Here is a 12,565-nt window from a genome sequence, read left to right as displayed (position 1 = left end):
ATAACTGTAATATATTTCAACAACAAATAACCGTGCTGATATAAGAGTTCGCGCACTGCTCGGAACCACCAGGTCTCACACAATGCTAAATGCATAGCGAGCGGGTCAATGATAATGATGATGACTCCCAAAAGATTGTCACAATCAACCATGGGGGATTGGCCGCGAGGCGTGAGGCTATGGAATTTGTGAAAAAAAGGCAAAGAAATAAAAAAGTGAGCCGATTATGGCTCCAATTCATTACGAAAGCTTCAGGCATAACTCTTCATCTTCGTCAGACACAGCATCAAAAAGATCGCAAAGAAATTATTTGCATGAGCGTTGCAGGTACCACGCTTCTCCGAAGAATGACGCAGGATGTCGTAGTAAATGCCTCCATACCACGCAACAGTTATTATATATGGGGTAGGGGGTGCATCGCAGCTGTGCTTAGAGCAGTTATCCAAAGAGTGGTAAAAAGGTTCTGAAAGGCCACTCTGCCAGCTTTGCCTGTCACTGCGACGCGTTTAGCGCAGACCTCGCGGCTTGTGAGGCGTAGTCATCAGTCACCGCCTGCATTGTGCGGCAACCCATTAAGGGATGTGATTCATTGTTTGGCAAATAGTGACATCAAAGCCAATTGAATTTTTATAATTTCGTCTACACCGGATATCGTCTCTCTATATGAAGTATACAAAACAAAATACCAATAAAAAGAACCCACACTACCACCTTTATTCACGAAGCAAAGTTAGTTAGTTGGCAGTGCTTGTCCGCCTCGATCGATCAGTAGCTAGAATGCGGAAGGTCAGCAGCTGAGCCCCCGAGGACACAATAGCGTATAGCTGTCTTCTTCCTGCTTCAGACTTCAATTATTCGCCCGAAGAAGTTGACGTAACCGAGTAGCTGTACTATGCTCACCTAGAAAAATAGGCGGAATTTATAATTGATCTTCCGCACTTGCTTAGCAAATATTTGAGTCGAAATGACATGAAAATACGACAGAGCATAACCAGTCGCGATAGTATAGTGGCTAAGGTACTCGGCTGCTGACCCGCAAGTCGCGGGCTTGAATCCCGGCTGCGGCGGCTGCATTTCCGATGGAGCGGAAATGTTGTAGGCCCGTGTGTTGAGATTTGGGTGCACGTTAAAGAACCCCAGGTGGTCGAAATTTTCGGAGCCCTCCACTATGGCGTCTCTCATAATTATATGGTGGTCTTGGGACGTTAAACTCCAAATATCAATCAATCAATCAATCAATCAATCAACGACAGAGCACTAACCGCATTGGTTTGCACCCTTGATGCCTGCGCTTGTTGTCAGCCTTCATACTTTGGAACAACATTCGAATTCTTTAACTCAGAATACTTCGAACTCCTCCAGAACTTCACCGACGAGACGCCACAAAGCTGTACAATGTATAGTTGGGTGACACATTTACCAAAGCGTACGTGTTCCGCATAGGAATGGCCGACACTTCAGCATGCGACCATTGCGGTGGTGACGAAACAACTTCGTGCATAGTGTGTGAATGCCCACACTACTGATTGCTGAGACAGTCACTCTGCAATGCACTACACGAACTGGGCAACCAGACTCTTTCGAAAGAAAAAAAATTGCCCGCAGCTTCCCTCGGGGGAACACTGAGGAGGATGCAGAGCATATAATTGGTTAACGGGGTGTTAAAGTGCGACTTACTTGGGTCGATGGCTAAATTGGTTAACGTGGTTGTGAAATGGGGTGTTAAATTGCGACTTACTTGGGTCGATGGCTAAATTGGTTAACGTGGCTGTAGGAGGGGGTGTTAAATCAGTGAACACGTACACACGTATGCCAAAGGGCGGCGCTGGTCGAAGGGACGTCGATCATTGTGTTTGTGGATTCGTTGGAGTTCACTTCACCGCGACCTTGGACGTCGACGCGCCGTACAAACCAACCTACGAGCGGCAACTGAGCAAGCGAGCGCCGACCTTGAGTATATATAGAGGGGGTGTTAAATGAGTGAACACGTACACACGTATGCGAAAGGGCGGCGCTGGTCGAGGGGACGTCGATCATTGTGTTTGTGGATTCGTTGGAATTCATTTCACCGCGACCTTGGACGTCGACGCGCCGTACAAACCAACCGACGAGCGGCAACTGAGCGAGCGAGCGCTGACCTTGAGTATATATACAGCGCGACGGTGCATGCACTGTCAGCTGTCGAATGTTCGAGAAGGGGGAGAAGCGCAACGGCGCATGCGCGCGCGTCAGCTGCCGATGTTCTCGAAGCGCGACGGCGCATGCGCGCGCGTCAGCTGCCGATGTTCTCGAAGCGTGACGGCGCATGCGCGCTACATTATACAGCTAGCGAATGTTCGTGAAGAGGAGAAGCGCACGCGGTGTGTAGAGGAGGAAGGGTCCAGAGATGGTGGAGGAGTGAAGCGCGCGCGGTGTGTAGAGGAGGAAGGGATGCACAGATAGTGGAAGAAGGAGGAGGAAGCTTGCGGACGGCGCCGCACTACAAGCCTCGAGTATTAGATGCTCCGCATCTAAAAAATCTTGCGCTACCGACGGGACTTTATGCCACAGAAGAAGGCTGTCAAGGTGCTCCTGCGCTTCTTACGTTTAACCGGCCTGTCCAAACAGGCTGTGATTGGAACGCTGTGCATGTGTGTGTTTGTGAATTTTTTTACAATTTATTTTATATTTCTCTACCTCTATCCTCTTTCCCACCATTATTTCTCCACCTCTGCACAGGGTAGCAAACCAGTTCTTCTAGGTTAACCTCTCCGTCTTTTCCTTTTATTTAGGCCTTTTTATTTCTCTAATTTAAACAAAGTGCATTCATCATATGAGTAGTGGGAAGATGCTTACTCATTATAACGGTTGTACAAGGAACAAAGAGGTTTAAGCTTGATGAGGTAGTGGAATCGGCATCTTCTTACGCCACAATAACTGTTGCCCTTTATACCCGCATGGGGCTTACGCGTCATGGCGTAACATCACTAACTGCGGTAAAACGAAATGCAATATATTCCTTGTACCATGGGTACAAAACTAATATTTGGCCTAATTACAGTACTTTGATGAAAGCACGACAGTTATTTCGTAAATGAAAACACGTTGAAGTGGCGGTTCTCTGAAAACACAGAAAATGATTATAATGAACTTTATTTTCAGAAAACTACTAGGACTGAATTAAAAACAATAAATGACAATTTAAGCAAACCAACTTTGTAGTTTCGCAGTACTTTTCCCTTCTGTATCAAATCAGTGTATCGCGTGACTCTCTAAATCACTGAAGCCTTTCTGAAATGCAGAAAGTGGAATGCTTTTCAGATCCCTTGTTACGACCTTTCGAATGATTTCGGCAAAGCCGGGTTCTCTGATGCTTTGATTATCTGTTTCTTTGCTGAGAGACGAAGAAGTTTGCACTTGAGACATCTGGCTGTAGGGTTACTAAGGAAGCTGTGTAGTGTCACGTTTCATAAGGCGGCTCATGGCAGCGACCGTGAAGTGCCTCAGTGCACATGCCCAGGATTCAGTAGCATTTGCAAGTAGCGTCATCCGTCGTCAGCGACAGCGGTGTCTTGCGGGAACTGAATGAAAAATTTCTGCATCCGGTGTCAGCTCCATCCTGAAACTGTATGCGCAGGCGAACAAGGACAAAGAAAGGAATACAAACTGGCGCAACATTGTAAATTAGCTCGTACATTGTAATTAGCTCGTACATTGTAAATTAGCATTCCCACACAACGCAGTTTGTTCAAAGAGTGTTTCATGAATCTACTTCAGTATTGCTTACATGAAAAATATTTCTATGACGGCAGAAATTTAGGCAGCCGTTGTGCGCTTGGTAGCGATGTAGTCAAAGAAGTTTATTTTCTCTTTAAGATACAGCGTTGAGCGCACAGCTTATTGACTAGGCAACAGCACTCTATGTCCTTGTATTGAAAACTTTTGAAAAATAAGGACCAGGAGACATAACGGCATGCCCAGGCTCTCAAAAAATGGGGGTACATCATTGAGCTCCACCAAATTCGTTCCCATGCATAACGAAGTCTGCCGTAGGCCACGAGTATCCAGGAGGCAGTGTGTTGTTTGCTAATATCTCTCGAAGTCTTTGTCTTGCTTTTGAAGACTCCCCTCGGGGCTTCTCCTTTTTCGGCCATGTGTCGTTGCTCGGTTCAGATTGGTGCTTTTTCGCAACTGCAGAAATAATCGTTTTCATGTAAACGATATCAATGGCTCTAAAAAAACTCAAGCGTTTGTGTTAACTTGTAAGAGTGAATTGGATAAGCAACGGTGCCTTTTTTGAACTCCTTTTTTCAGTTTAATCATACGCGAAGTAGCGACTAACATCCTTAAGTTCTTCTTATAACACTCGCTTCTTAATTTGGCTCTTAATGCCCAATTCCTACTTTCGACGAATATAAAAATTATGTTTGTTCAAATTTAATCTATTCGGACAATAAACAATTTACTCTCGTGTGTGTACTACCTGTGCCTCCATGTGTCTTTTTTTGTGTGTGATTGATTGCGTCACGAGTGTCAACCATGTACAATCACCTAGCCCCTACGCTGGCCCTTCTACATAATTTATCTCATCAGCAAGCGGGATAAGTGGCTCGTTAACTGTTTCATGAACGAGACAGGCAAGTGTCGATAAACTCGTGGTTCACTAGACGAAATGTTTTAGCCAGTCAACTATTTAAACAATATATACATTACCTAATTCAGTGCAGTGACAGTCTCATTGTGACCAAATATGTATATATTAACTTTATATTGAGCGTTTATTAACTCGCTTCCCCTAAAATTGTCGGTATTGCTGTAAGCAATGGTGTCAGCTGCAGCGTCTTTAACTCTGAGAATAGTTCTACATACAGAAAAGTTAGAAATAGAAAAATATATATAAAATAAAAATGTTTACTTCAAATGAGAATGATACACTAGAAGTTCACATGGCAAGCAGATGTGCCCCGCCACGGTGGTTTAGTGGCTAAGGTACTCGGCTGCAGCGGCTGCATTTTCGATGGAGGCGAAAATGCTGTAGGCCCGTGTGCTCACAGTTGGGTGCGCGTTGAAAAACTCCAGGTGGTCGAAACTTCCAGATTCCTTCACTACAGCGTCTCTCATAATCATTCGGTGGTTTCGGGACGTTCAACCCCACATATCAATCATGTCAAGCCGATGATCTACCTCGTAGCCACGTCATTGCTTTAAAATGCTACATAAAAAGCAATACGTGAATATCATGCAGTGGGCGAAGTTTCCTTAACACCTGTGATAACAGGAGTGTAGCATCGCAGGAGGAGTCAACCCGTAATCAAAGCGTAATTCGTGGTAACTTTAGAGGCCCACCCACAACGCAGCACTGAGGCAAAATTTATCATTATTATCAGGAACATTATTATAGTGTGCAGCTGGGCATCTTACGGACGTGTGGCCCCTTACAATGCGTAATGGGCACGATTCTTTCTTTGAAAAAGCGAGAATGATATAATTTCTATATATTATTTTTTTCTTTAAGGCAGTTTGCCAGAAATAAATGTTAGTCACCTAATGCCTCCGAAGCATTGCGAAAGTCTTGTAATAACCAAATAATAGTTAACTGATATCAACTATATGGCTAAAAAATAACCTATGAAAAGAAATTTGATTTTCGGAAGTGCTTGATTGAGTATAGGGCAGTGCGACATGCGTGGCCACTACATTTCAATGCCTCATAAATAGGTTAACGATAGCTAATTGATAATCAATGAATCACCCATGGTGCTTGGTTGAACTAAGCCGAGCCACAATTTGCCATAGATGGCTTCGGCAAGAGCTAAAACCCAACACCTAGGCGTCTGAGTGCAATGCCTCCTAAAAAATTCATGCCTGGAACGTGAGCCGCGAACGGGCTCCCTACCCTCTGATTTCACCCTCATCCTTTGGTACGAAGGCGAGCGTCTTCAACGGTGCCTCCTGCGAACACAGCAATGCTCTCACAGTTGCCTCCGAGCAGCCATGATGTTACCTGACTGAGCGGTACGGAGGCGAGCGTTGTCATGCGGCGGCCGGTCGCAACACAAGGCAGGAGGCATGGCCTCCGAGATTGCGTGCTGGCAGGAGGCCCCCAATTGAAAACAGAGCGACGTTTTAGGCATAGTTTTTCTAGGAGGCGTTGGTGAGTGAGACCTTTGTCAAGCCTATAGACTAAGGAAATAATGAGCACCTCAGCTGAGCCAGGCGCGACTATACCTGGGATAAACCTAGAAATGACTCGGTAAGGCCACGCACAAAATGAGCAAAGCATCATCACATCATAAATCATAGCAACGCCAAGAATACCTCACAAAAATTAGCAAGAACGGCTAGGTGCCGATCAGATGTACTGTTTTTCTAGCCTTGCTTATTACTTGGAGCTATGCAACCTTAAAGCGTGCAGCAGCTTATGCGGTCAGGCTGTCCGCATTTGATATCGTCGCAGTCGGAGCCCGTCATGGTAAAACGTGTGACAAACTAGGGGGCGCGTTCGCTCGAGAGAAGGTAGAGCTAGCACGTACTCGCTCTCGAGAGACATCGCCACGCGTATTTCTTCGAATGGAAATCGGATAAGGTTTTTCCTGGCTAATGAAAAGCTATGTGGATGAGGCTTCTCCTAGCTAAGGAAAGGTTATGTGTCTGTGATGGACGTTGTCTGCGACACTGTCTGCGGAGCTTTCAGCCGCAACCTATAGTATTGACAGGTGCCTGTGGAAACACAGGTGCTGCGCATTTCCAATTTTGACGTTGGTAAAACTGTATTTTTATAACGAACAACTGTCCTATTACGACGGTTCACCCTGCACCTACAAATTTAGAACGCAACAAATAAGTATTACGGAAAACTTAGCTGGATGTGGAATGAATTAAAGTGTTTTTATATGAAATTGTGCAAAACAAAAGAATTCGTAATAAAACTTTATAAACAGTATTACTTACCGCGGCATCTCCTTGTGTGAAAGTCGTACACGAATAACTTTTTCGCATCTAACTCACACCCTGTGTAATAAAGCAATCGGCGCATCTTATGAATCAAGCGCTTCACAAATTTCAGCCATGTTTTTTGACAGGCTGCACCATTTATGAGCCAGAACCTGCAGTTCCTGTTCTTCCACTTTGGCCTTTTCACTCGTTCTGCAAAATTCAGGCAAAAGAGGAGAACGTTTAAAAAATCATCGTTTATCTTCCAAAAACGCAACATATCAAGAAGGTTCTGTACCCCAAAAAGCCGCGAATCAGCGAAATATTCAAGCAGTGTTTTAGCATTATTATGCATGTTACTGTTAAAATACTTCGGGAGCATTCACAATTGAAAACACAGAATATCATCATACAGAATAGTCACTGCCTTGCCTTAAAACCGAGCTGTTGAGCAATGTTCGTTATTAATATGAGGCATGAGGAGAATTTGTATTGTGTTGCTAATCAATGTATCACTTCTCTGGCTATCCTTGCTTTAGGCATTTTAAACAGGTAATACGTTCGGTACACATACTCCAGCGGTCGCATGATATGAAAACTAATAAAACAGGTGCCAAATTGCATCTTGTTATGGTATATTGGCCGGACGCTAATGTATCTACGTGGTAATCGTCCAGTCTGCATGCATCTCTAAATATCGAACGTGGAAGAGCGGGAACAGTGCTTCACAGACTCGTACTAGCGAAAAAGAAAACAATGCACAACCATCAGAACATGGCGCAGGGGCGCGGGGGGTAGATTTATTCGATATTTCAACAACAAACACTGTGATGTAATAAATTCTGAATCCTACTTAGCTTCTAATTGGTAAAATTGAAGACATTGTCATTTACGGGTGCCATGGTCCTAGCGTATGAAGTTTCAGGAACTTTCGCCGATCCATGTCACGAAAATAAAAGAAACTTTTTTGACGTCAAGCGTAAAAAATTCACCATGAAAATTAAAAAAGAATTTACATCAGCGTGAATTTTATTCAATATAAATGAAGTTAGAATAGTGAAACATGGCATTAGAGCTCTCAGGCTGCAGTTTGCCAATCTAAACTAAGCTAGTGTTTATCATTTGTGTCGGTTTAAGGATATAAGCTAAACTGAAAATGTCCTTCACTCAAGTGCTCTATTTGAAGGCTTCCATAGGCCGTATAAAGAAGCTTCGAATTTGCTGGCACTGAACTTTTGGCATAACAAAAGGCAAAAAAGAGTGTGGTTAAAACTTCTAGTTACACCATAACAGCTGTCAGTATTGCTGCTAAACCATACATAGCATACTTACTCATGGGACAATTACTTGAGCACTCGTCTTCGCTATCAAATCTGTTCTTGCAAGTGGAGCAGACAAATCCATTCTCGCATTTTTTGCTTTCCTTGTTGTAGCTCCAGCTCATGAGAATAGTATCACAGAGCTCCACGGTCGGTTCCACTAAACATCTTGGGTGGAATACTTCTTCAACTGCATGTAGATCAGTGGTCGAAAAAACCAGAGATATTTTTTTCTGGAATACCTGTTTTTGAATGGCACTACGAGCTAGGTGCTTGCAATAATACTAGCCCTGGCTTGTGCTACGTAAATCGCCTTCACTGAATGGCACTTAAGTATACAACCGACCTTTATTCGACGTTAGACCTGTACAAAACGAAAAATGTGTAATGTTCGATCGCTAAGGTGGCCAAAACTGCAAGCACAGCTTACGTTTCACTAGCCTGAATAATATCTTTTTCAAAAGCAGTTTCGAAACCTGGTATTGATCAGAGGTAGAATCCTTGCTTGCCACGCAGAATTCTGTGGTTTTTCTCCTGCTGCTACCCTAGTATTTATTCTTCCAATTCGTGTGGTCAACCTCGTTGATGTGAGTTTTCTTAATACCATCGCATTTCATAAACGGATGTTTCTTCTCGCCTATCTTGGGTAGAAATGAACTGTCAGTCACCTGTAGCGTAACCGTCGTACAACGTGGACCGTGTTATACGGGTATGTATTACACATGTCTCGAGGAAAAGATGTCACTACGTACGGGAAGGAATTTCGACGTTATTCATACCATGACCAGCCATACATATTTGCCAAGCCTTCTTACCCTTCCATGCTAATTTTGGTCTACACCCACTCAAGAAGGTAATCACGAGAGCACCCAGACATGAGCGAATAGATAGATAGATAGATAGATAGATAGATAGATAGATAGATAGATAGATAGATAGATAGATAGATAGATAGATAGATAGATAGATAGATAGATAGATAGATAGATAGATAGATAGATAGATAGATAGATAGATAGATAGATAGATAGATAGATAGATAGATAGATAGATAGATAGATAGATAGATAGATAGATGCTCATGCTCCAAGTACCTACAGTTTACTGAGAAAGGCATCGCATTTAGAACACTGAACGACGACCAAAGAGGTGCTCACACGGAAGCCTCGTTACGCATGATGTGATAGATTCTAACGTAACCTATGGTATACATAACCAAAGGTAATAGGTGTTTCTCTTCATATAGTAGAATAGAAAAGAAGCAACAACACAAATGTATTTCTGTCAGTTGAACGGCAATTGTACTGCCTAAGCCTAGCGTCCTCCTGTGTCACAGAGCAGTGATGTAAAGCAAGACGTAACATGGTAAACACAAGCAATTGTTGGTCGCAACTATAAGAGATTTGAGCATGAACAGTAGAAAAAGCTTTAGATCATGACGGAAACGCGTAGAACTAAATAAAGTTTCTGGATATTTTTAGGAAAGTACCACCATTCTTTTCACGGAGCGGCCACGCCGCGTATCCTCCCCTCCAGCCTCTAGGGCCGCCAGAAGCATCGCGCGTGTTATCAGCGTGAAATAACAATCTTGGTATGAAAGTTGTGGGAGCTGGGTTATAGGGCTGGCACCCACACGGCAGAGGATATAGATAATGTTTGGACACACGGGAGAGGAGAGTTCAACACCTTCGACAGATTATGGAAGAGAGTTTCGGTATTTCCTCAATATTTAAGGCCTTTACGTAAAACTGCATTGCTGCGCCACCTACCGTCACGCAGTGTGTTTTTGAGACTATCGGCCATGGCTTCAGAGATTAGCTCCCGCACCAGAGCCTTCGTGGAGTTATTCACGGAGGCCGTAGCCGATAGCTTCAACACTACGCCGTATCATGGTAGGTGGTGCTGCAATGCGTTATCCTTAGCTTCGACATGTGCTGCACTCTCTTCAAAATTATCTAGTTTTTGTGGTGCTTGCCTGTTGACCCACAGCTCACGGGATCGAATCCGGGCCAGAGCAGCTACATTTTCGTTCGAGGCGTGTGCTCAGTTTTATGTGCACGTTTAAGAATCACAGGTTGCTGAAGTTCTGAGAGACTCCTCCGCTATGATATCTCTCAATATGATATCGTGGCTCTTAGATGGCAAATCTCCAATACAGTATTATTATTACACTTGTTGTACGTTGTGCAAACACTGTTGGTTGGCAGTGCAGTCACGATTTTTTAGCTCATATGCGCTGGTACTCAAATACTGCGAACGTTGGATTTGATGACATTTGTGGGCGCAAGTGTTTTTATTCTAAACAAGTATGTTTGATGGAGCAGACGTCTCACCGCCTAAACACATTAAGGCACGTCAATGGCTTGGTATTATTGCAGAAAAAATTGGCACACCGGATAACGATTTCATGACTTTCTCTCATCACTTTCTCTATAGAGTGGACATGAGCAAGCGTGCCAGCTTTGTCTTGCCCCGCGGCTGTAAGCGCTCGCATTTCTCATCTGTCAGGCCTGTATTGTCTCGAAGCCTTCAGTCTTCAAAATAAATTTAGGTGCGTTAGAGCAGTTCCTTCTTGATATTTGATTTGTAAGGCATGCGACGATTGTTAAAAAGTGATTAGGGATATGTTTAACAGAGATTTTTGATTTAATTTATCTCACACACGGGGGAAAGGGTTAAGACGAGCATATAAAACAGCAAACTAAGAAATATGGCATACAGGTAGGTGCATTTTGTAATAATCACAAACACAAATAACTTTTAATGGCTTCTTTGCAAAGCAAGGTCATGAACTCAGGAACATTGCTTTTTCATAGACGATAACCTTTCTTGAGATATTTCAGCGAAAATATTCTGGTCTGCCTGTTTGTTTGTTGGTCTGTCAGTAACACAATTCAGCCACTCGGTGAAAGTTCAGGCACCTTCTAAGCGCGCAGTCATCTTGACCTGCTTGTTGCGTTCATACGTGTGAACATTGTCAATCAAAAAGCAAGTATAAGCATGTTTATGAAACACATCAATACGTGGGATTTATGTGGTGTATTGCTTCACTTCTAAAATAATAGGTACGAAATTTTAAAGACCTCAGTGCTTATTACGCTATCTTGACAATGACACGCTATGGACGAAAAAGTGGGTGTCTCCTACGCTTCACTAAAACATGCACGGTGCTGCCACCTCGCAATGGCTCTGCGTTCTATAAAAAAACTCAAATTCTTGAAATTAGTGCCACATGGTGCCCAAACCTAACTCATCGCCTACTCACAATATCCAGGCACTGAATCCCAAATAAACGTTATATTCTCTTTCGGCGGACAGAAGACTACGTCTCCGATGACATTGGTCACCCAAGAACGCAGGTAATAGGCCTTTTTTATTTTATGTGTAAAAAAAGGAGCGCGCCATTGGACTAGGTTGCAAGAATAAGGACGTGACAAAACAGAATTAGGTAACCCGTGGATATCAGTGTAGAAATAGATTAACAAAATATATGACACATGGGAGTGTGGGGCTAAGGAAACACAATGAAAGGAGCGTCTTTCATTTCTTCTGCTAGGCTGCTGTGCGCAGGTGGTTGTACTATATCGCCGAGAATTAAACACACTCGTTAAATATAAAGACTGCATCGTTAAATACACTTAAAAAATACTCACTTGCGTTTGCATTCGAGCCTCTTCGAATAAGCCTCGCAAATTGGAAAGGGGGGACACAAGCAAATAAAGCAATCTGTAATAGTAGCGCATGACCCATCTCATCAAAGGACCATGCCCAAGGAGAGATAAAAGCGGACATGTCGGCTTCCTACTTCACAGGATTAAACAATCCTTTGAAGCACGTTCAATTCATGAAGTTCTCACACGGTGCTCACCTAAGCACGTGTACTATGTACATCTTGGATTTCGTTGAGTTAGCAATTTTTGCGTCACAATCATATGATGTACAGGAAATGTGCCATGCTGAGTCCAACGGCATTCTTTTATGAAGAAAGACAGCGGGTGCACATGTTTTGCTGCCCATAAACTTTTAGAACAAGTGGTCGGTTTGAACAAAGCCCATCGCGTGGGCAGTTTAAGGAAACTTGGCCAATATAATGTCCGTCTCAGAAATTCATACAGGGCTTGCGCGTGTCTCTGCAGGTGCACGGTGACATTTTAGCACAATCGCCAATACATGCTTTCCGCTCTTCATTTATCAGTAGTGCAACGCAGAACTACTCACAGACTTATAACGTTCTCAATATTTTGTTTCACCCATGCATATTTTGTTACTAAAAATAGTTGAATGGGTCAGCGTGTAGTACCCGCACTGTATTTAAGTTTTGTGAGCAGTTGATT

General features: G+C 43.4%; 1 protein-coding gene across 1 annotated transcript; it reads right to left on the bottom strand.

Moving 5' to 3' along the window:
- Positions 1-3,818: 3,818 nt before the first annotated feature.
- On the bottom strand, positions 3,819-12,233 carry LOC119165810 (uncharacterized). Its single transcript, XM_037417850.2, has 4 exons — positions 11,885-12,233; positions 8,245-8,421; positions 6,931-7,125; positions 3,819-4,170 (listed from the first exon to the last, which is right to left on the bottom strand). Exons 1-4 carry the CDS (start codon positions 12,021-12,023, stop codon positions 3,983-3,985), a joined length of 699 nt encoding a protein of 232 aa, XP_037273747.2. The 5' UTR covers positions 12,024-12,233; the 3' UTR covers positions 3,819-3,982.
- Between the last annotated feature and the right edge of the window lie 332 nt (positions 12,234-12,565).

The sequence above is a fragment of the Rhipicephalus microplus genome, chromosome 8 (assembly GCF_043290135.1).
Source record: "Rhipicephalus microplus isolate Deutch F79 chromosome 8, USDA_Rmic, whole genome shotgun sequence".
NCBI classification, from domain to species: Eukaryota; Metazoa; Arthropoda; class Arachnida; order Ixodida; family Ixodidae; genus Rhipicephalus; species Rhipicephalus microplus.
The sequence above is the reverse complement of the archived record's forward strand: the minus strand, read 5'-3'. Positions and strand labels throughout refer to the sequence as shown.